The sequence below is a fragment of the Vanessa tameamea genome, chromosome 10 (genome assembly GCF_037043105.1).
Source record: "Vanessa tameamea isolate UH-Manoa-2023 chromosome 10, ilVanTame1 primary haplotype, whole genome shotgun sequence".
In the NCBI taxonomy this organism is placed as follows: Eukaryota; Metazoa; Arthropoda; class Insecta; order Lepidoptera; family Nymphalidae; genus Vanessa; species Vanessa tameamea.
In genome coordinates this window covers 873,757-900,546 of record NC_087318.1, presented here as the reverse complement: position 1 = coordinate 900,546, position 26,790 = coordinate 873,757, and the positions used below count along the sequence as shown (strand labels likewise).

At 32.2% G+C, this 26,790-nt stretch overlaps 1 protein-coding gene across 1 annotated transcript in view; it reads right to left on the bottom strand.

Annotated features, from left to right (window-relative positions):
• Pvf3 (PDGF- and VEGF-related factor 3) overlaps positions 1-19,320 on the bottom strand; it is a 35,218-nt gene extending 15,898 nt beyond the window's left edge. The window contains exon 1 of the mRNA XM_026633703.2: positions 18,927-19,320. Coding sequence (XP_026489488.2) covers positions 18,927-19,283 — 357 coding nt within the window. The 5' untranslated portion in view covers positions 19,284-19,320. The remainder of the gene's footprint in view (positions 1-18,926) is intronic.
• Between the last annotated feature and the right edge of the window lie 7,470 nt (positions 19,321-26,790).

Below are 26,790 nucleotides of genomic sequence, written 5' to 3'. Positions count from 1 at the left end.
TACCATTGCGCCTCAATATATTAAAAAGGAATCATTCATATTATTTCAAAATAGATTAGTTATAAAATTATTTATTACTAGATGAAAATCGGTCCTGGTAAGATAAATCAAACCCAACAAATACGGTTTATTTATTAATAATTTACCGTCGATAAGTTTACATTGAATTTATCACTGCACGAAATTATTATTTGGAACACACTTTTCTGAACGAATGAAATATTTTCGATTGTATTCTGTAGTGAGTTTCGAGTTTGCGTTTACAGAATAACTTTGCTGGAATTCCTTGAATGTCTGTGGTGTCTTATAAATGTGTACTGTGTACATTTGTCATTGGAAAACAGGCGTAGTCTAATTTACTGTATAATGTTGCTTGCAATTGTTTGATTATGTTCTCTGTTACTGTGTCTAATAAAATAAATATTCAAAAGAGAGATATCGTAGCACCTCCGGTTGGAACGAAGTTTCATTTGCTATATGTTATGTATTAAATAACAGACAACGAAATAATCAAGAAAGTTTGAGAATATTTCAATGATAATAAATTGTTATTAAAAATCCCATCAATATCAATACAATCCCATCAATCGTAATTTTATATAAAGCTATATGTAAAAGAAAGAGACAGAGTTAGAGCGAAAGAGAGAAAAGGTCGACTGAGGGGGGCGTAACAATTTAAATGTTATTATTAATTGTCATTCTAACACAGGCTAATATATTTTTCAATTCTTTGCTTAATAGCTTGAAGCGTCGGTCATAATAGTAACATATTCAATTCTTACGTCAACTTTATTTTTTTCCCTCTGGCAACACACGTCCATAATAATGTAGATTTAATGAATCAACAATTATAACTAATGAGTATTTATTTATAGGTTTTATAATTAGAATCGAGGTTAACCTTATGATGTCATGGTTAAATAACATTATTTTTAACGAGTGCTATAATAAAGGTGATTACACACTTGTGATTATAAAAAAATATCGTAAGTTTGCCGTATAAGTTGAATGCATGCTATATACGAACGTGCTTTTAGTCAATCTGTGTGATTAATTTTATAATATGTTCGAATAAGTCTCACTCTAAATGTTTTTTTTTTTTGTTTACTTCATAATGGTAAAAGTATTATACCATACATCCTGTTGTCATTAAAAATGATCATATTTTTTTTCTGTTACTGGAACTGATTATTTGACAGTGTACGAGAAGCCTTCAAATGTATAAGTAAGATTATTGATTTGTTTCGTATTAGCCTATTACAAAATAGCAATATAAAAGCCATTCGCGTAACTTGTAAGCAGCTTTGTGATTGGTTAATATTATGTAATTCGTTAGTTTGTTATCATAGAGCAGAGAACATTACAGAACACTTCTGGTAATGAGCCAGTGTAAACACATATACGAGTACCTCAGACCCTCGTTGCCATAATGGGATGCTCTTGGGATGTTTATCAATACAGATCAAAATGTCATGTAAGTTATACATAGTTTTTAAATAATTTCCTTTTGTTTTTTTTCTTATTAAATTTTAAGATTAGTCCAACACAGGTAGGTACGACATTGTCTTCTCTTCCTTTTGTTTAAACATTATTTATTATTTATAGCTATTAGATAAAATCCCAGCAGCATCCTAGCAGATTCTGATAAAGGATCTGACAGAATAATCTGAACTAATCCATCATTTACTATTTTTTAAATTAATTAAGAGTAACTTTCCCTTATTCTGAGTCTTGTCACATATTTTTAAAATTGTCGTCTTGATCTTGTCTGTTAACTATTACACTGTGTTTCGTATCTGGTATATGAGAGTTCCACGACACTTTTACACAAAAGTCAGCTAATCACTGGGATTGATGACCGTGGCGAAATTTATATATAATTTTATATACCTAAACGTATTTCGTGTATCAATCTCGTATTTTAAATGAAAATCAGTACCAAATTGTAATTTGCTAGATATTATTAAACACCAATTATATTTAAATTCAAAGTACCATAATTATGAAGATTATGTAGCTATTAAGTGGTTCCGCTATTAAAATAATTACTTCATTTGTATGGAAAAGTTCATTTTACTTAACGGCGTTTCTTAGGCTGTGCTTAACGGTTGAGTAAAAGCTGACGATGGTATTATTTCGTATTATTTAAATAAATGTAATGCTTATCAATGTCAGATTAACTAATTCGGGAACTGTAACCTGAGAGCTCATTGGTTGTTAGCAATCGATGACGCAATAAGCAACCAATGGATGTTCAATATCAGATTATTTAATCCAATCGTCACTTTTGAAACTGGCGGGCAATTCGTTAATAATTGTAAAATAACAATTATTCAAAGTTAGTACTTTATTACTATAACTTCCGTCAGGTGAATTGGACAAAATTTTGAATCAAAATTTAGTTATGTCCAGACGTCTCAAGTCAGGGTCGCAGGTTAAGCCGAACCAGCAATTCTGAAAATCGTTTTTTACGTTCAAATGCGAATATTGTTTACACAATTCGCCTCATACAGGACAGTTAAAGTATTGCAACGAGATATACGAATGTAATATGTTAATAGATATATATTTTTACAGCTAATGTCGGGCATAAGTGCCAAAGCCTCTTTAAATTTGTTTGCAAACTATTACCGGATAGGACTTGCACTGAAATATTTTCCATATTCCATATACAAACAGTCGGACGTCGGTTGAGCTGCATAGAAGTTGATTTACTGCGACGTGTCGTGGATTACAACAAATTAGACAGTGTAAAGACCTTCTCTTTAAATAATACATGAACTGAGAACGAAACAATTTATATATGGTTTAATAATTCGGAGTTCACAAGTTAAAATACTTGCTTTTTCTTTAAAAAAAGAATACTCCAAATGAATTAAGGCTTTACTAATATTCCTATTTACCCCTCGTTTTAAGCTTAACACTTATGTTAGGAGTAAGGACGACAGTAGCCCAAGGATCGATCCTGCGATATTTTGCATCGCTAGGCGGCCCGTAAAACATTGCGCTATTAATGCTTAAAGCTTCTAAGGTTGAAGTACTTTAATTATAGAAGTTATCTTATAAGTTTGACGACTCTAACCGGCCACGTCTGATCGGCTTCGTGTCTTAAAATACACTTGTAAAAAAAGTAGCGACACATCGCCTCGAAAGGCTATCGCGCAGGGCAAAACAAAAAAATTACACAAAACCATGAACGTATGTGTATTTACATAAAAAAATCTTACATACTTAAAAAATCACATAACATTTTATTTTGCCTAAAGTTATGTAGTGCTAGCTTAAAAGCTTAATAAGGATAATAATTATCAAGTTTAGTTTAGGTTGTCACGGAAGAACTCCGATACTATTACGGGATGCCTTTGACATCCCCACTGAATCTGATTTTTTTTCTTATTATTTTAAGGAATGCAAATCTAGGTAGATGAATGGTTTTATTTGTTTTATAACAACCATTTATTTAAATAAATATTAGTTTTCGTTTTCCTTGTTCAGTTACTCAAAATTGTTGTACATACGCAAGTAAATACATCCTGAACACTTACCACCATTTACTCGTAAGATTTCCTTTAAAGTTAGATTATTTATAATGATCAGAAAGAAGCTGTATTTTCAACAGATTTAACATTGTTTATAGTATGCGTAGTAACAAAAATTAAATTCAAATATCCTGCAAGAGAATTGTATATTGTTCTACGTTTTATTATCATTTTAATAATGAACATAAATATTCATTGTCTATTAATGAACTTTTAATAGCCACGAGAGATATAAAATCTCAAATGTCGTAGTCGTAGTTAGCGGCGATGTCAGTCTCTATTACAAGTGCCGACATGACATAAATAATAAATTATAAAAAATATAGTTAGGTATAACTGAACATTTATTTAATAAAATTCACTAACTGCTCCGGGTGTACAATTCCAGTAAGTACAGCCAAAGGTGGTCTGGAAGAGTTCGCTCTATTACCAATAAGATCTTTAGTACAAGCTATTAATTATTTTTATCTGTTAATGTATTTTTACTCTTTTTGACTTCACTTAGCCAACTCGTATAACCCATAGTAGAGCATAGACCTTGTAAAAGTATGCTCTACTAAAACGAATTAACAGTTTGATGTTGAAATCTTGTTATTAGTAGTTTTCACTTTCTTCCTTGATATTCAAATATTAAACTAATTGTATTTCATAATATAGTTATCTAAACATCTCTATGTAGAACGGTTTACAAGCAGGTAGACTGCCGTGTGGGCTTTCCGCATTTTATCACGAACGAAAAGACAAACACGCGTTCTTAACCTATCATTACGAAATGTCAATGTACTGCCGTTGAACATATTACATATCATAAAGTAGATCGTCTGTGTTTAGTTGATTGATCAATTTTGGTACATTCTTTGTTAAAGCTCACATATTGATGACGTAGTATGTACAATTACAAATGCTTAATTTTTATTTGAGATAAAGAGTAATTATTGATGTTTTAATTTCGGCGCGTTATTTTAAAATGGTGAGAGTGAACGTGCGCAATTGGTGACGTGAGAACTACATGATGTTGCTCGCTAAACCGCCCGTTAAGTGTCGTCAACCGTTGTAGTCGTAGTGAAAAAAAATCATCATAGTAATATTTTATTATTAATAAGCTGATTATTATTATTTTATTGTAATTGATTATTTCAATGCAAGTAAAAACTATTTTTAATAGCGCCGAAAGAGTAGAACTTCTGAAGCTCATATATTAGCACACGCAATTTTTTTTAAATTAATTATAGCGCGATATGTATATATGTATTTGTTGGAGTCGGTCATTAATATAGTCCTAAACTCAAGTGTCTGCTGTCTGTGTTCAAGACGGAGCCCAGCTGATGAAGAAACGCTTGGTTTATAGTAGTGTGTACGCGCTAGAGAAAAGTGGACTTTAGTTAAGGAAAAAGCGGAGTTGTTACCTCAAAACTGGGCTCTGACTTATGAAGGCACGTTCTTCTTGGGAGCGCTCCCTTGGTCTTCATACACTCGAAGAACACAGCCAAGGGATGGGTGATATTACAGGAGAAGGATAAGTCTGTTACACAAGCTAATTTCAAGCTAATTTCAAAAGCGCGGCGCACTCACTCAACACCCGTTACCGCGGCTCACACGAGACGGGAAGAATGTATAAAATAGTTAACGCTATTGTGATTTAAGAGAATAATTATCTTTAAGTTTCCTTTCTGCTTGATTATCCAAATCTGCGCGCAAAATCTTAAAGGATGGTAATACCCTTCCGAGATATTGAATACAATTTAAGTATATAATTTACATAAGTCATATAACACATATCAGTAACAAGTGCACGTAACTTATAAGCTAGATCAACAATAATTTAGTTAAAATAAATGAAAAAAAAACACTTATATATTTATAAATATCTATATATATATCTACTTATAATATATATAATATAAAAATATATAACATAAAAAAATTAACAATATACTTTTCACTCATTGGTTTTTAAACATAAAACATTTAGGAGAAATGTCTGACGAGCTTTTGTCCCAGACAAGCCAATAAGTTATGAATAATTATTCGTTAAGTAGTACGTTAAGTATGCAAGTGCGCGTGCGCAGCGAAGGACATTACCACATCAAAGGAACGGTAACGGGAAATTATGGTATTCAAATAGAGCTTACGAAACGGTGGTCGGCTTAAAATTTTTGAATTTGTTTATGTTAAAATCGGATTAGGAAGTTATTTATAAGTTCACGGATAAGTTTGTTTTTTTTTTTTTAATTCAGAAGGTACGAGGCTATGTTTGAATTTTAACAGCTAAATGTTTTTTTTTTTAAATTACTTAATTCAAATTCATCGGCTGCTAGTATCGTAGTTATAATGTTTTTTTATCATCTATATATATTCATGATAAAAAAGCGTGGAGTTAATGCTTGTTGACTTCCAGGCAGGAGACATAACATACATATATATAATTGTATTTAACTAATATGCCTGTATTTTTAGATGTTGAAAAAGAGTAACTACTGAGTTTCTTGCCGGTTGTTCTCGGTAGAATCTACATTCCGAACCGGTGGTAGCTTTACTTTAAATAGTTTGTTAAATGACGATTCAAAATTTCTTGTAAAAGCCTACTTGAATTAAGTATAAATTTTGATTTGATATAAGTTTCAATATACCATTATATACAAACTTAAAAGTACGATAATTAAATTAAATATCTTAGAACATGACAGTATGAATATATGCCATGAACGTCTTATTGAGAAAATAACAGTCCGGAGTCTAGAAGTTGGATGTTTGTACACTCTTGTTCCTCGAACAGCACGTAAAGCCGTCGGTCTTGCGCTCGAACTCTTTCCGGTCGGAAAAGTGCACCAGTTTTTGCGTACACGATAATACATTATAATATATCCTACGTGGTTGACTTAAAGTTGTAAAATTATATAAATATGTTTTGTTATTATCTTGGTAAATAATAAAAATACATTTGATGGACATTAGCAGATCTATTCACTCACGAACTTCAGCTCCAGGTTAAATTAATAATTTTATAACAAAATAAATTTAACAAATATAGTCTACTTACTTTTAATTATTTTACGAACATTAAGTCATTTTGTAAGAATGAACGTCTCTGCCACATATTTATTGTGGAGGGGCGCGCCTTGGTAAGTGAATAGATCTCTCTAAGGTTAGGACAGAAAAGTGTCAATCACTCTATCGCAGTTTGCTTCAGACGAATCTGTCATCCTTCTGTCCGACATGTTTCGGTCGTGTCGATGGTTGCTTAATACCGTTGACAGATTTATCATTTTATTTAGTTTCTATACGTATCATTCAAAACAAAACACAATAACATAGTACGTTAAATATAAAAAAGAGGTTTTATATATATATATATATATATATAAAACCTCTTTTAAGAAATGACATAAAAAGCTAGATCGAAGGATGAGTTAACAAAAAGTTCCGTTCGCATAATGTAATATACACAATATTACTACGAAAAGTGAAACTAGACATCATTTTATTTAGTATTTTTTTAAAAGCAAACGAGATATAAGCGTCAATAGCGCAATGGTTTACGAGTTGTCTAGCGATGTAAAAAGTCGCAGGTTCGGTCTTAGCCCCTTGAGCTCGACCCCATTCGTAGGACAAGCTTTAAGTTTTATTGGAAGGGAAATTAGGAATGATAGAAATTCCTTAAAATGGGGTATTGCTACTATTCTTTAAAAATACTTAGAAAACTTAAAAAAAAGAAGAAAGACAACCTTCGAATTTCGACCATACTCGATAACAGTTAAATTTAAAATAATATTATCGAATAAAAATATGCAAATATATAAGTATATTTTATGCATGAATAAAATACCAAACAATAGTGCTTACTCAACAGTTGGCTGCGTTAACGTCTCGGCGACAGTTAAATTTAACTCGTAATGTGATTTACAACTTACGACTAGACGCAGCTTATTGACCTGCTGGGTCTATTTACAACAAATTGTTTCTCTAATTTATTTCAATAAATATCGAGATTATTAAAAAATATAATTTATAATAAATATATGTTCACACGTTTTTGATTGTATGTGATTAATATTAAACAAAAAAGAAAATAAAAATGTAACTTAATTTACACAGGCTCGTATTTTTAACGTACAAAGCTTAACATTTTTAATTATGTATATAAGTACACTATTTAAATAAATTAGTTATTTATCGAAATAGAATATCAATCGAATTGAACACGTTTTGAATTAAACTTTCGTTGCTTTAAGAAAATCATATGTGCATTTTTGAGAAACAAATATTTGTCAACTAGGTTAACTAAAATAGTGTGAATCCTCTTTTAACTTCAAGTTTTTTTTTCGTTTAACGATCAAAGTATGTTTATTTAATTTTAAGGTTAGTAAAGTTATTTATGTTCATGAACATTTGGCTACGCGCTAGTCGCACATGGCAATCGCTGTATTTGTTCTAAACATCGTGGGAAAGACGAGGCAAACGACACACAACATGTTATATTTCGCAAGAGTTTCGTAAAACATTATTAAACTCATAGTAAAGTAATCGAAAGTTTTTTTTTGTATGATATAGGTACGGACAGGCAAACAGGTCAACTGACGGTAAGTCAGTCTGGTCAGTCATAGACATTGGCGATGTAAAAAATTATAACCATCCGTAATATCAGAAATGCGCCACCAACCTTGGCTGGCCCACTCACCCTTTAAACCGGAACACAACAAAGGCAAAATCTCTATTCGATATAGAAGCTTTACACTAAATTATTGATTGTCCTAAATCATTCAATTCAATTCATCATCATCCTCCTGTCCTTATCATAATTTTATTTGGGTTCGGTAGCATGTCTTCTTCCATATTTCCATCCACGTGTATGCTCAAGATCTTCCTCACGTCAAGGCCCTCATTGTCCTTGATCTACCACCGGTTCGGAAAGAAACACAAATGTTGTCGAAAGAAACCAAGTGCTTCTGTTTGTCGGTACAATATATATGATGAGTGATTACCCAGACGGGGGTGCACAAAACCTTCCCATCACGTTATTGTGGAATAAGCTTTACATCTATTCCTTATAGTTTTTTGCGAAGTTTACTATTTTATTATTGTTGAGCGAACAAAAATAGAACACTCCGATAAAGCCGTGTCCATACATGATAACTCTATGAAACGATCAGTCTAGACAAAAAAAAAACATACCATTGATAACAGAAAACAATTTATACGATGAATATTTAAACAATTACCATTCTAAAGCCCAAGGAACTTGAGCATGCAGCCAACGTAACAAAATGTGAATGGCTGCTAAACAGTCGTCGCGTTTATAAGACGTTTTAAATAGACTAGCGACGCCTATTCAATAATTAATTAACACACACCCGTCCAAATACGAGTATCGTTTAATAGTTGAATAATTCAACTTTTGTTCGTTAAATTTATGACCGGATATAATAATGAGTAAAAGTAATGAATCTTATATTATATACGCAACGCGTGCGTTTAATTAACATATCTATCATATATATTTAAGTGACGGAAGTAGCTACTGAGTTTCTTGCTGGTTCTATTCGGTAGAATATAGATTCTGGAGGAGTATTGTAAAATGACAATTCAAAAGCGCCTTAAAGGGTCTTATTTAATGTATATTTTAATTTGATTTAAGTATATTTTATCTGCTTGCGTAGTGCAACTAATTTTTTTTATACGGTAAGGCTTCAATGTTAATAATTCTTAAGTAAAAAACAAAAGATTTGAAAATAATGAATTCACAAAATTTAGTCTTTAACAGCCCAAATAACAATTGATATAAGCTTTGAAGGGAACTGTTTTAAAACGAACTAAGAACGTGTTTTGCGAAAATTTATAAAGCTTCAATTCTTTGACTCATTCATTGACCGAGATTCGTTTTAAACACACTTAAAAAGTTAGAAAGGGAATAAAACGTAATCTGCCATGTCATAGATGGGCATAATAAAATCGTAATATGCTTTATTAAAGTGGGCTTTTGAATTGTCATTTTACAGAACCACATTAAGTAAACCTACCACCGGTTCGGAATGTAGAATCTACCGAGAAGAACTGACAAGAAACTCAGTAGTTACTCTATTTAACGTTTAAAATACAAAGTTATGTTAGTTAATTATATGATTGAAATCTTTAAAGTAACCTATTTCTGATTGTAAGTTCATCTACTGGAAGTTGTTTTTAAAATTTTGTTCTATTGTTATTTTTAATTTGGTATTCGTACTTTTTTTTTAATTTTGATTAAACTATTAAATTTTTCTGTTAATATTTTTTGCATAAATTTTGTTCTACGTCTCAGACTTTATAATATAAGGCAGATGGAGGGCACGAAACATTAAAGTGAAGTAATAAAAGCGAATACAAAGTCAAAAGCGAATACAAATTCCCGGGTGTGTGTAAGTAATCAACAATTTGTTTAAACATACAAACAGTAAAAGTAGCAGTACTTTTGACGCCTTAGCTTAGAAACGAGTCGTTTCGCACTTCGTTTTGTATTCGTTTTTGTTGCTTCACTTTAATGTTCTTTATACTCCTGCGTTTTGTTTCATAATCGGAGTTCTAAGTATGCGAATTATACGATATATTAGCAGCATTCCTGCGGACTGATAGTCAGCTACTACCTGGGTCCACGATATTTTCTCCAGCTGTTTCTTTCAATTCATTTACTAAGATCATTTTTGTTTCTTTTTTAACAGTTCTCATGATGTATAAGTATCCTTATTATTAAATATAAATTAAAAATGCGGCTGTAAATGTCTTACAGGTGCGGTAAGTGCTCCTCAAAAGGATAAGGTTTGGGCCTACTATGCGGCTCCAATACGGATTGGTTACACTTGCGGCAGAACTTCATCTGACACATAGATATTTTTTACCTCCTTCACCATCGAGCACAAGATGAACAATAAACACAAATGATATCCATAAAGTCCAAGATGTTATGACTTTGGATGTTGTAATTACACTGGCTTACAAGATCACAGCAATAATATTATAATATTTACGTGGTGGTACGGCTTTGTGCAAGGGTACCACCCACTCATCAGATATTCTGCCGCCAAACAGCAGTACTCAATATCGTTGTGTTCCGTTTTGGAGAGTGAGTGAGCTAGTGTAACTACAGGCTCAATTGACGATAAATGTTAGTTAGTCTATGGGCGGTGGTGACCACTTACCATCAGATGGCCCCTTTGCTCGTCACCTACCTTAATTATAAAAACAAACAAAGAATTATCACAAATCCCTCCCACGGTTAAAGTACGAAGTCATGCTTTGTTGTAAACTACATTTATAAGTCTAGCGTACGTAAATATTTCACATAGAGCAAGTGATTTTGCCAACGGACATATTTCACGAAAATGACTCACGAGATAAATGTCAACCTCGTGTTATTTCGCGCATGCGTGAAATATGAAATAATTCACGTCCTAAAGTAACCGTTTTTGTTTTGGATTATTGTATTATTTGCTGAATATATATCGATGGAATTGTTAGTTCGACGTTGCCATATGTAACGTTTGAGTCGAACGTTTCTTTTGGTCACTTGAGACACTATTATCCACGGAGAGTTATTATGCAGGACGTATTATCATACTAACATTGTAAAGAAGTAAAATTGTGTTAGTTGTTAGTTGTTTGAAATAAAATTTTGTTAGTTGTACGTAGACTCCGCAACGAATGATGTAATTCTAAACATTGTTTCTCAAGTAAAAAGATACATTATTCTGAGTGCTATAGGGTATAAATAATATCATAAAATTTTCTTTATTAATAAATTGCGTTCGTGGAAAGCGGGATGAATCGCTAGTTTATTTATATTGTTCTAAGACAGCGAACAAAGTATTCACTAAAAGGGTATTTAATTTATAAAGAAGTTTAAATCTTAGTGTCGTCTCAGGTTGCCAAGACATGCGTACAATGGAAAACGTATAGTAAATATATTTTACATTACAAAGATAATTAATTATATTTTTAGCAAAATAATTATATTTAAGATATATTTTTAGTTTTACTAAAAAAATATAAAATAGAGACCGTAAAATATACATGAATGTTGTGTTCGTGAAACAAATTTATTATTATATTTTGAAAATCCCGTCTGGGTAGATACCATCCACTCATTGGTTATTCTAACGCCAAACAGCAGTACTAAGTATCATTGTGTTCCGGTTTGAAGGGTGAGTGAGCCAGTGTAACTACAGACACAAGAGATATAACATCTTAGTTCCCAAGGTTGGTGGCGCATTGGAGATGTAAGGAATGGTTAATATTTCTTACAGCGCCATTGTCTATGGGCGGTAGTGACCACTTACCATCAGCTGGCCCATTTGCTCGTTCGCCAACCTGTGATAAACATTTTTTATATCAAATACTAAATATTACTACGTAAATTTGCGTCATATTACAACGGAAACCATAACCTGAGTAGTTCCTAGATCATATGTTATTTTTCCTACCTTAACTTTACTTGTAAAAATGTTTGTTCCGACTAGATAAAATTTCTCAATCTAAAAGTGTTGTCTTAGCGAACGCTTACGACAACATTTTTAGAAAATTCAACATTTTTTGGGTAATTTAAGGAAAAAATGGGGAATCTGCTTACTTTTTATAGTAAGTTAATTTTAATTTAAGTCCCACTAAACTATAATTGGTGAATTAATTTCTTCCATTTCGAAATCGTTTTCATCCGATCAAAAACAAAATCACACGTCACAGCAATTTCATATTTATGGCGGGATTCGAACCGGTGAACTTCGACCTCATAAAATGATTGTCTTCATACCAAATAATAAACGCGTGCATTGTAACGAAAATACTTGACTTTTACCGATAACGAATTGTACCGCAAATGACAGACGTGACATAACACAATCGAAAACTAAATATATTCTAATCAAGTAAAGTCAATAAAAAAACTCTTTAATCGTCATTTTACAGCATTGAATTAAATCTAAAGCGCTTTGTATGAAAATAGCTGAAACCACGGCATTATCCTCGCGCCATTCATATAACTTTATAACACACAAATCTTCATCTCCCATTTATAGGGGTGTATAAAAAAGGAACTATCCTTCCCCGGAACCCAAACAATTCCCGTACCAAATTTCAATTCGAAGTTACAGTTTGAAGGGTGGGTGAGCCAGTGTACATGCGCAGGGGAACTGAACAATTTCAAAGGAAGAGGAAAAGCGCCAATTTCTATAGGCAGCGGTAAAGTGATATGACCTCATAGCATTACGTGGTCTGTAGGACCGTCAGCCTAACAATGTCATAAAAATATTTCGTGTTAACGTGACAAACAAACAAAGTCATTTTCGGATCTATAATATTAATAAGGACAGAGAGTCAAAATGTACCTCATGTAACTGCTTGAAAATGTACTTGACATACATACGTACATGACAGGAGCCCGCGATATAAACTCGAAATTAGTTTTTATTCAATATAGTGATATCGAAACAATATATTCTTCTTTTACTAAAAAAAGGCGCTCTCCTTACTAAAAGTATCATTAAAGCCTAAATATTAACCAATTTGTGATTTATAAAAAATATGTTTTTTGTCATATTTTTACCAACACGCTTGTCTGTGTCGGTGAAACTTTGTAATTGTTTTTTAAATTAATTTCCGGATACACATGATACTAAAAATTTTGCCATGACAACGCAAGAAATTAAAAAAAAAGACTTTTTTTTTATTAATTATAACAATCATTTATTTTTATTGTAAAAAATTTTATGAATTAGCAACTGTAAATATATTTTATCTGTCAAACATGTTACTGGCAAAACAAAAGTCTCATTGACTAAAATATATTCTGATTTCGAATATAATTAATGTCTACTGTCTCTTTCTAACGGAATAAATTATCGTATGTATGACAGTGACAAAATACCGTAACCAAATTACGAATGCATATATTTATTAATAAATGTGATCATATTTTGTTACTGTCTCTCGAATAGAAGGAATCGCTGACTACAAAGCGTGAAAGAGATGGCAATTTTTTTTCGTACTACTTATTAAAAGTAAATTAAAAAATAAAAAATCTAGCGATTTTATCTGTGTTCGCTTCGTTATATATCGAGGTATAATTAAATTAATTAGGTAAAATTAATTAAAATAAGCATTTATAAATACTCATGATGTTTCTTTAATTGTATGTATGTTGTATATATTATTAATAGGACAAGTATTTATTTTTAATAATTATTAAAATCTCAATGAATATAAATTCGCCAGATGGATGCTGCGGCGGCCTTTCATCCATGTGTTGAGAGAACCCAGTTTGGCATATCTTTGATTACTTAAACTAAATATAACGCAATCATATTTAAAAAGTCAATATTGGTAACCCGTGCCAATAAAGAAGACGGTTAATCTTTAAATTGAGGTAACCGAATTTCGTCATGAAAATTGGCAAACTTATTCCATTGGACTGTCTAAGAGGGATCCTTTAAAAGCTTTTTGGAGACTCGTAATATTTTTGAAATTAATTATCTCACTCGGCTGAGTATATTTATATATTGTCGGTTTCCTTGCGTATTTATCGCCATTTTGCCCCACGACACACACAAACAAACACGCGCGTTTCTGTTACGAATCTATTCTGACTAGCGTAAATAATTTCATGAAGAAATACGGTTTGCATCATTCGGAAATTCGCCTAAGAAATGAATTTAAATTGCATCGGATCTCATGTAATAAATAACATTGGTATGTTTATATTTTATGCAAAAAAGAACGACGTTTATCAAAAAGGGCACAACGTAGGGAAATCTTGGTCATATTTTTGGTGATGCTCGTAGCGTAGAAATACATGGAGTAATCAAAGATTATTTATAATATTATAGGTATTTATTTTTATGCATTATAGTTGAACGTGAGATATTTTATTATGGTCACATTATTTTTTACATTCTTTGTACTGTGATGCTTCTCATTGAGGGTATACTAAATGACGAGACTGACCAACGCGTGACCGGTTTTTTATCTTAGTGGCAGAGTGAAGTTCTGGATATGCTTTATTTCTGCTATATGCGCCACCCAATCACCAGTCACGCGTCTAGACTGCAATATTTTGTTACCGTGCTCAGTTTTAAAAGGCGAGTAAGCCATTGTAATTACTTATAAAATTACAGGCACATAAGACATTATCGAAACGATGACAGATGTTGTATAAACTAGGGAAGTTGAAGCGTTATACTAAATTTGCGACTAAAAATTAGTACATTTTGCCGAGGATGGATTATTCGATTTTTTAATAAAAATCAAGTGCATTATTATAAAGATATGATATACATACTGTACCATTTTATTCGTTGATTATAACACAGGATCCATCAATTTTAATAAACTTAAAATGAACTACTGACATTTTTTTATTCTAGTCAGTGGAACTAGTAGTTAGTTCCACAACCAATGGTAACTTTAAATTTAATTTATCGTGAAAAATAGCGCAAAGGCTCATTGGAATAAAGTATATTTTTTCAGTATATAAAATATATAATATGTACCATTTATTTATTTTTAAACGAATTTAATTGGAACGTGTTGTTAACACGATAACATTATTGAAAAGAAATATATATAATATAAATAATATAGTAATCAATATACAGCGTTATTGGTAATTCGACGTATTCCCGTTAGGAGGTGATAGGGGTGACTATTTGCGATAATTTGAACCCCCATATGCCTAATGCCTTTTGCATTTTTGAGCTCTCACGCTTTTAGGTTTTTTCAAAATAAGTCAAAAATGCAACTTTAAAAATTTATTTAAAATAAAAGTATCAATTAAAATCTATTTTTTTCTTATGATTTATAAAAACGATTCAACACTGGTTATTTGTCAATATTAAAATAGTAATTATCCGTCCAAATTTAAAAATGCGAGACGGAAAAAGATATTATTTCAATATTTTTTTGATTTTTTCCACAAAAATGCCTTAAAAACTAAAAAAATCATTATGAAACTTATCCTGCAGATTATTTTAAAAACATAACCGTTTTCTTAGCTTTCCAAAAATGTATAACAACTAGGACTTTATTTCAAATCAATCGAAATAAAATGACCACAAAGGACGCCGGTGGGATTTCGTATTCGAACATGAACGGATTCGGACTAAAGGTCGCCCTGTAAAATTCCCACAAAATTAATTAAAAACAATAAGTACTCAATGTAAATAAAACTAAAATACAAATTAAAATAAAATTTAGACTTAGAAACAGTTCAATAACTAAGTTATAAGTAAGACATTTTGTAATTTAGCCTAATTAAAGTTTTTGCACGAAGTGACTTTCCCTACGCGCACGCATTATTTTCCTAAGTCGTGACTCAACTACCGAACTAGTCAAATTATCCGCGTTTTTTTAATTCTTATTTTGCAGTCTTCCGCGGATGCAACAGACGAGACGTCGTAAACTAGGGATTTCATATGACCAAACATAGAAGTAAACCGGCGTTTAGTCCGGACTCCTACCAGGCCACGAAATGGGTCCAACTCTACTCTAATTAGGAAAATGGCTATCAAACTATAGCGTAACATTAATACTAAAATGTGCAGTACATCTGTACATCTTGCTGGTATATTATATTTTGTCTCGTAATCTTTATTCTGTAAGTCTTTGAGGAGGATAGGATTTTTGTGCACCTCCCCAATCATGTTCATTATGAGTTAGTAATCTCATCTTGATCGAATTTGGATTCAATTAGTCCAGAGATTTTTTTTCCAATCAAGACGCGACTCCTAAATCCGCATTAAGCACGAATCTAAAAAATAACTCTCCTCTCAGGGAACTGTTCGTAAATAATTTGCGCAGGAGTATAATGATAAGGATGGAATCGTATATTATGCACTGTAGACCATGCTGTGTGTGCTGTGCTCTGTTACAGAGAGTCGTGCGGCGAAGGTGTTTGTCGAAATGGTTCGAATGGTTCATCGATAAATTCTTATCCTCTTAATAATTAACAACATGGACTGGGAGTCTTTCGACTTTAATTTGTCGTCTCTGAACACTACCAGTTTCTCGGATTCGCTTATTATAAACTGATACATCGGGTAGCCGTTGATTAGGAAACAAACGCGAATAATCTTGCATTGGTTAGGTATGCATATGGTAAGTTCTGTTCGAATGCGAATTCCCACCAGCGTCCTTTGTGGTCATTTTATTTCGATTGATTTGAAATAAGTTCCTAGTTGTTATACATTTTTGGAAAGCTAAGAAACGGTTATGTTTTTTAAAATAATCTGCAGGACAAGTTTCATAAAGATTTTTTTAGTTTTTAAGGCATTTTTGTGGAAAAAAAATCAAAAAAATATTGAAATAATATCTTTTTCCGTCTCGCATTTTTAAATTTGGACGGATAATTACTATTTTAATATTGACAAATAACCAGTGTTTAATCGTTTTTATAAATCAGAAGAAAAAAATAGATTTTAATTGATACTTTTTTTTAAATAAATTTATGAAGTTGCATTTTTGACTTATTTTGAAAAAAACTAAAAAACGTGATAACTCGAAAATGGTTAACTTTTGCATCATGCATATGGGGCTTTTAAATTAACGCAAATAGTCATCCCTATCACCTCCTAACGGGAATACGTCGAATTACCAATAACCTGCATATATATTATAAGTAATATAAATAATAGGTATATAATAATATCATAGGGCTCAATAATGTTTGTCATAGTTTGTTTGTAAGATTGGCATAATGAACATTGATTTTCATCTACAATGCCAAGAAAATGCCAACTACACATCTATCATACAAAAGCTTGTAGGTAATTAAAGACTGATGACCATTAATATCGAAACTTATACTAATAACTTTGGTACCTACAACAGCATCAGCTCTTTACGATCAGTGAATTTAAATATTATTATTTATAATACGTTTTGATGATAACGATAACATCTCCTAAGCAAGTATCTTGACCATCGCAAGGATTCACTACTGTGCAGCGGATAATATAGATCACAAGTGTGCGCAAGCGCAGGGGCACTCGTAATCCTATGGCTGGAACGAGATCAAAGAGGCGCAACGACTTTACCTGCCTTTCTGCCTCATTAAATTTATAATCGCCCGACCCGGTATTTGAACCCCGGCTTAATGTAGTCTTAGCGAGCTACTAAGCTAATGGTAACTAGGCAAGTAACTTTTAAAGTTTAAGAAGTATATAATATTAGTATTTATATATACTAATATTATAAACGCGAAACCATGTAATCTATGCTCGTCACTAGAACTGAGCTAAACCGATAGAAATTATAATTGGAAACGAGGTAAGCTTGAAGCTGTGTTATCAATTACAGGACTTACGGAATAAAATGGGAACTAACAGATTATGAGCCTTAAAATACCACTGGTAATAAAGGATTGTTCCCTTTATTTACTAAAGTAAGTTAGCTTATTTACACACGTGATATTATGAGTCTTGACTGCCCAAGAAGAAATGAATTATAATCATGAGTTACGCACTTAAACCTTAGATTGACGTACTTAATGCGACTTGCTAAAACTCACTTATATTGTGCACTAAGAATTTATGATTAATATATCTTTATTTATAATACAACACTGTTAAAATTAATTACTTCTATCCACTTTAATTTTACCTCCAAATTCCGATAACAGTTTCGTCGACGTCGAAAACACAATTTTTTTGCAAATCCATAGTGAATATCACAGATTAATCAATCTCTGGACCAATGATACCGCGTCAATTTGCTATCAAATGTTGTTTATTTGACTTTTCTCCTCTTACGGTTGGAATAGAGTATATATGTGTATCTTCGGTTAAGAAATAAGTCTTATATCACTCGGCAATATATGTTATATATTCGTTGGTCTCTTATCGTAGAAATATACTTAATAATTAGTCTTATCAAAAAACTCGCAACTATTGTTTATATTTACACAAACTGTTTAACAACTTCAATTGTTTACATAAGATATTGTAAATTATATTTTAGATAATGTCACTATTTTGCCAGCAAATCCTACGAAAATTACCTTTTATTTTCTATTGGTAGTATACACAATTAATACTTATCGTTAATTGATCATTCGTTGATCCTTCGGTGGAAGATAATAGTGAACCATTGGAGTGTGGGAAATAAATTAAATAATTAGCCAATAGGCAGGACCTTTTTATGTCCCTGTTTTATGCGATAATTCTGCCTCGATCACTCTTCGTATAACCTATTTATGATTGTTATTATATATACAGTATTTTAATAAGACTGTTTTGCGAATGAAAAATAATGACTCGATGGTTCTTATAAAATAAATAATTTATATAAAATAAACTTTTTGAGTTATTTGTAAAAGTATCATGCGTATGTATGATCAAGTTTTATAATAAAATGATTATTAATTGAACTCACATCATCGTTCCAGTATCCATCACTGTATTCATCAGTGAGACGTTCACTCTTATCGTCCTCCCGCATCCTCTGCATCTCCTGCACAACCCCTCTCAGCTGGTCGTCACTCATCGACCCCCACAATTGCATCGCCGACAATAGTTCTTCATCATCCTCGCTGAGTTCGGCCGGCGTGAGAGAATTTAACCTATCCAATTTAGCGTATAGTTTTTCATTGAACTTTTTTGCGGGTGCAACCGTTATTTTTTCTAATTTCTCATATAGTCTGTCTAATCTATCAGCGAAGGACGGGGAGTCCGTCACGTACGCGGGTCGGATCTCGTTCGTGACGAGCACTAGCAGGACGAGGCACAACATGGCGTGATCGCGGCGAAGCGACAACTGGCCACATGGCGCGCTCGTCGGGCACACGCGCCTATTACTGGGTTACTTTAACATCGTAAGGTTAGTGTTTGATGTACGCTTTTCGATTTTCTTTAACGGCTTTGCTTTGTCAAGGTAAAGAAATATATTATTTTCAATTTATGTTTGATGAAGCTGATTTATCTAGTTTTGTCAGCATTTGAGATCAAGTTAAACCACTTATCATCAAATATATGATTGAAGCAAGGCTAGCAGAAATATACATATTTTTCAAATTTATGGAAAACTTTCCTACTAATATTTTATTGCATATTATCTGTTATGCAAAATAATATATTGTCTAAATATAGAAAAAGTTTAAAAGTTTCTTTACCTTAATTTATTTTTATTAATTAACGTTATCGTAACTAGCACACGAGAATTATTGTGAAAAACAGACTGCTTTAACCATAAACGTTGTTTGATAATTAAAACGATGCCGTCTCCTTCATCCGAATGTCAAATCAGTGAAGAGAGACAGAGAGAAATCGAAAATAAGGCCGTATACACAAAACAATGTACTATAATACTTTAATAATATTGAACTTAAATAAAAATAATGATCGCAGAGTGAATTTTAATTAATAATAAATTAAGCATGTTTTTTTTGTAGCGTCAATAATAGTGACATCTGCCCGAGACCGGCTGCCGATACGTGCTTATACAAGATATAAATATGAACCCGGCTCAGACCTCGGACCATTCATACCTCGTCTGGATTCGGTTCGGGAGCGATGTACTCACGATAATTTAATTCTATTCAACCTCTTCGAAATATCATTAACATTTTACGATATTGTTTTTTTTTTTTATCCTTTATCTTAATTTTAATTATAAAATCGAGAGTAATTTTGTTTGTTTATTACGCTTTTAGGTTTAATCATGAATTTTCATACAGGTCGTTACGGATACATAAAAGGACAGGTACCTAACACCTGCCCTTTCCCCGCAGATGAAAGCTGTATATAATTTAATTAAAAAACTTTTTTTCTCTTATTTCCCAGCCAGTATTATGACGTGTATGTGGTCAAGGCCGTATATCTTACTGACTTGCTTTGTAATTTTGTAAATTAACAATTATCTTTAAATCTATACTAAATAAATGCGAAAGTAAGTCTATACACTATATTACTAAATATTGGACAACATCACATACATTACTCTGATCCCAATGTAAGTAGCTAAAGCACTTGCGTTAAGGAAAATCAGAAGTAACGACGGTACCACAAACACCCATACCCAAGACAACATAGAAAACTAATGAACTTTTTTTACATCGATGCGGCCGGGAATCATACCCGGGACCTCGGAGTGGCGTGTCCATGAAAACCGGTGTACACAGTACTCGACCACGGAGGTCGTCAAGTCGTCTGTCTGTCTGTTGCTCTTTCACGCCCAAACCACTGAGCCGAATTTGATGAAATTTAGAATCAAGCAAGCTTGAACTCCGAAGAAGTACACAGGCTATATATTTCTATTTTTATGCTTAACGTCTGATGATCATCCAATAAAACAAGGGCGAAGACGCGTGCGAAAACTAATAATGTTTTAATCAAACAGTCAAAAATCTTAATATTCTTTATTTAAATAAAGAATTATAAGATTTTATATATTAAGATAGACTGATAGAATCACTTTTAACTTGTCAGTGTTGAAGTGTTGAATCAAGTGTAAAAGTACCACCATTAAAACACAACAAGGTAACATTATGTAAATTATGTTAGGTTTATTACTATAGTAATGGTTATTTTTAAGTAATGGACTTTTATTGTGAATATTATTTAGTAAATTTAATGTAAATGATATAAATGTAATAAAATTTATATTAAGAATGGATCTTATAAATGTGTGACCTTCAAAATATATTTCTTTTTATTCCGACGTTTCTTGAATAACCTTTTACATACATTTACACATCAAACGGTAACGGGACAGCGTTTATGTATGAATGATATTTTTTGTAAAGCCGCTTATAAATGTTTCACCGCCTTTAAGGGTCAATTCTACTAAAATTTTTATTTTGTCGCAATCGAATTTCGAATTATCGTTGCGGTTCAGTCAAAGTTGAATCGGAAAATAATCGGGATCGTGTCGTAGAATTAGTTCTCAGTTATTATATTATATAAATACTTCAATGATGATGCAATGATACGATCTCGATCATATTTGGATCCGGAATCGTATCATTGCCGTTACACGTTAGTAGAATTCGCCCCCAAGTAAACTTGGCGCTCCCTCAAGAAAAGTACTAGGAGACCATAATTTACACGAAACCTAAATTTGTCGAAGCGTATATCTTCCAAGACATTATAGGACCCTAAAATAATGTAGGTCATTGTCCATCGCTAGCACCCTTTCAAAAAAAATGGCATTGGATCTGATACCACCTTGCTGCTTAACTCCAATGTTATGGATTAACGTGTCAGAATTAAAAACTTTAATGTGACAAAAATATAGACGAAAAATATATTTTTCAGTGGTTTAAAAAATACTTAATCTGATAACTGTCTCTTGCAACGTTGATCATTTTGTGCAACCATAGCGTAACCATAAACCAGACTTTAAATGGGACAGTCCCGCTTTAAAATAAAATTTGACCCTCTGTTATTAAAAATCATTACATCATATTTTGTAAAATCTGTAAAAAATAAGTGTCTAAGTTAAAAATATACGTGATGTAATTAACTGTTGAATTCAATAGTACGTCTTTTTTCTTTATATGTTAAGAACCGGTGGTCTGGAATTAGTCTTACATTTAATTTATCTTCTAAAATTAGTGACGATCCAAAGTGCTTTTAAGAGCATACTTAAATAAAGTATATTTTGATGTCAATTTAATATTCATTAAAAAGCTATTTCAGATGAACATATCGAACCTATCGCAGACAAGAGTAGCAAAAAGGTTGTTTACAAATAAGGTTTTTTATTAAACTGGGGTATACGTGTAATTATCTTAACAGGTGATTGTTTATAAGAATATATTGAGGCAAAAACGTTTTAAATTGCTCGAAGGAATTTATTTTATCGAATGAAGCAGGTATGTTTTACAATTCGCAAGAAACGCATTATGAAGCGGGTGACCAATATATATTGAAAACGAGGAAATAATTTAATTAGGACTATAAAATATAAATAATATATCAACCTTAGCAGTGGTAGGTATATTGTAGGACTTAAATCTATTCAATATATTGACTAATAAATTAAAATATTATTATCATACATATTCATTTATCTGGCTATATAAATTCAAAACCGTTATTTTTATCAGTCGTCATATTTCGTTGCCATGGTAACACAATGTTATCTTAGCGTCAGTATAAGGTTTACAGCATAATTGGGACATTAATAAAGTTTACTTCCATGTGTGACCACTTCGGATGCCACTCATGTGGTCGTAATCGTTCTGCTTCTATTATTAGTAATACAAATTTTCGCACATCTTATATTTATAAGTTTTAGAATTATGTGTGTGTTAGTGTGTCTACATGTTTGAGAGTATACATACATTAACACATTGATGTGTATAAATATACATACATATATTCGAATCTGCTTTTTTGTTAGATTAAACCTTAAAATATTCCCATTTTTTCTTAATCGTTTATTCGTCATCGGTTTAAAAGCGAGTACTGATACTTGTGGGATAAATGACGTGATGGGGTTACCTGTATGAACATACATCCTACATCGGTTTAAGCCATTATAGAAATTATGGTCACGAGTCATAAGCTGAGAACCTCGCTTCGCGGACGAAGATCGTTTAAATGTATTCTGAAAGTTTTACGTCTCTTAAGTCCGTATGGTTCTTACCAGAACTTAACAGCGTTAGCGGTGGAGAGATCGAGTTCGACAACTTAAGTCAGATGTTCGGAAAGGGCTTAGAATTCGCATGCCCTATGGTTGCCCCCTACACATATTCGTGAATGTTTCCTGTCTCACTTATGTCGAGCTCAAACAATGATTTTGAATTCTAACTCATTTCATCCAACGCCTAATTCAACTTTACTGTTTACTTGGTTGTAGGGCAACCAGAAACACGGGACATATCATCTTAATTGATTGGTGGCATATTGACGAGGATGTTTAATATGTAGTACCAGTGTCTGTGGGCGGTGATGTCTATTTATTATTAGGTGGCCTAAATATATATAAATATGTTATATTAAAACTTAAAAAAAGTGACTCTGATTATTAATAAAGTTTAGGCAGAATAAATCATCATCAAAGAGTATATTATCTTAAAAAATGTGTCAAAACTGAAATGAAGTCAAACTTTATAATTAAATATACTTTTTTTTTGTTTGTCTCTTAGTCGTGACGTATTTTCGTTTTATCGGCTTCAAATGACTTCACGAAGTTTCACTTAAAAAATAAAAGTATGTCCGTTGTAATCTTGATTTATACATAACCTTAAGAATGTGTGGGGTCCACACGCTCGGCAGTTCGGTTTAACAAAAACTATTTGTCTTGTAGAACTACTTATTATTCTATTAATATTAATTGTTACACTGACTTGTTACTTATAATATATACTATGTTACCAACAAGGTTATAACATATTATACATATATAGTTATAGCTTTGTTCTAATAGTTCCGGTGTTAAAGAAGTAATGGTAAGCTCACAAAAATTAAGTTATTATGTATAATATAAAAAAGTTATAAATAGTTATACTTGGAGTATTAAGATCATTGGAAAAAAAAAATCCAACTAAATTTTCCACGGCGAATTTTTGGTATTCATCTATGTAGTATGGGATTATTTTTTGATTTAATTGTAAAAGTTTCATTTCTCCCCTTTTATAAGAAACCAAGTTTTTGATCGCGTATTAAGGAGGGGGGGAGGGAGTAGGTTTTAGATTTTATATCTAATTTATATCTATTATGTCTGCCTCTGTCCTTCCTTGGAGTTCAAGCTTGCTTAATACCAAATTTCATCATATTACCCGCGTCGGTCTATCTATCTAACCGTGTTAGACTTAAAGCTACCAAACTGATACTCATATTATAAAATACTTCGTCCCTTTTCACCAACGGACGAAGTGTTTTAAAAGGAAGTCTTAGGTATATTATTATTATTAAGGTTTTCTTTTAATTCGCAGAAATATGACAATGTTTGCTGAAGATGTCTGAAAAAAATAAAGTCTCATATCGTCTTTACTGGCTTGCGTGTTAAGCGATTAGTTATTACAAACGAAACGTTTTTGTCATTATATACTTTTTCCTTTGTCCGTGTAAAGCCGGGTAAAAGTTACAAAACAGTTAACAAAGTAAACAAAAGTCCAGTGAATCAATTAGTCCTGAGTTACTAACGGATAATTATTACTTGAAAACAACTGGAGTAACAGAATTAAATATAATTTCCATAAATGCAGTTGCACTTAGCATTGTATAGTACAATCTATACTAATATTATAAATACGAATGTATGTCTCTTACCTTTTCACTCTTAAACAGATGAACTGATTTTGATGAAATTTGGTTTGGAAATAGTTTGATTCATGCGGAAGTCCATAGGCTACTTTTTTAATTCAAAGTTGTAAAATGAGGATTGACGATTTGTGTGCTACGAGTAAAGTTTAATCAAGTTCGCGCTGGTAAAACTGCAGGTTCAGCTAGTATTATTCATGTATTGAACCTTCAAACCCAGGAGAAATGTTAATTTTATCCAGAAGATAATCTTCGTTTATTCGTGTAAAATATAAAATATACTGTTACGAATTTGAGGAATGTCGTACGAATCACACTAAATCCAATTTAAAATATTAAAATATTTTAAATTAAATTCCAGTTTTGACTATTGCTATGATAATAATACCCTAACTCTTACGACCTGGACACAATTACACCTTGTACGTAAATGCACATTTTTTGAACTCAAGGCTAAAAAATAAAGGTGCTAATAAAATTAAAAAAACAACGTGTTAATGCGTTAATAAATAACTTACACACACTAGTAAAGTGCTTACAATATAATTCCACGGCGTTAACTACCTCGGTGGCTGGCCTTTACGATTGCAGATCGAAATGGGCTTATATCCCGGGTCGGGTCAACGAAGTTATTTCGTTTTTCTGACGAGTAGTTCGAGGTAGCTTTCAGGAGTAAAAAAATTACAATGCTACATGCCTTGGTAAGCATATATATACTAGCACCATCCTTGGATCTCTTCGGTCATATCAGATGTCTGATTAAATCGGATCAGCAATAGCTCTTATTTCTGATACAAGTTTTTATGTTGTATAATTGTGATTTTTCAATAAATTGCGTGTATGTCATAAGTCAAGCTGATGCTTTTACTGATACTAGAGAAGTATAGTACAGGTAATAATAGAAAATGGCAAATGGGCCACCTAGTGGTAACTGCTTAACTCTGCCCTAGATCTTGGTGCGCGGTAATGGTTTCGGACCAAAATTTTATGTGGGGAAAGCTTTATAGAACATGAGAATATGGGGCCCTAGGAGTTACGAGGTTGAGTGTAAAAGTGCCTCTTTATCCGAAAGGTCGTGGTCCACGTGGACCACGTCTTACGCTTATTGTAATTGTATATATTTTTTACAGTACAATTCCCACTGGAGCCCGAAGGATTGAATTGAACAGAAGCTACCAGAACAACAGTGCTGTATTCATAGCCAGTCGTCAATATAGTATTTGTAATTCTAGTTATAGATAGTTTTTGTAATGTTTGTACATTGATTGTTACTTTACATAGTTGGCAGCAGAAAACAAGTAAATCTTAGTGATTCATTTTTATTTTATACTGGTTATAAATAAAGCACTACCACGTCGCTTAACTTTAGCATAAAATAACTAGCTCGTTCAGATTTCTTACAGGTAATTACCATTAGTCCCCCTTTTCAACCTTCTAAAGTTGGAATTTTCAAGTTTAGAATCAGTAGGTTTGCCTGTGTATAGATAGATCATAGATTGACTATAGTTCCAACTTCGGTAACCACCGAATTCTAAATATATTCTTCGGCAACCAGTGAATTTCTATCTCAAGATAAAACCGTCTTTGGTAGTTGGCTTCCAATAACGCGGAATGACAATATATCTTTCTGTGATAAAGCATAATTAACGATCATTTATATAACGGAAAAAAATGTTCTGCGAAGTCATCCAAAAACGGGATCCGATTTTACATTTTGTCATTGAACTGACTCATATTTTTATTGTAATAAAACGAAGCGTTCAACCGGTGAATGTCAATTTCTCGGCAAATATTGCGGTCACACGAGACTCCCTGATGATACATGACTGATCAAAGAATAAAGTTTCGTGCGCAATATTTGCAAAGTTAAGAAGTCATTTAAATATTATTAAAGTATACTAGGATATTTTCCAGGAATCTGTATCAAGGCATAAATTTGGAGTGTCTGTAGATTCGAAATAATTCTCTTCTGTTAGTAAGTAAGTCTGGTTTGCAATTTACCAAAACAATCATTATTTTATGTTAGCCTG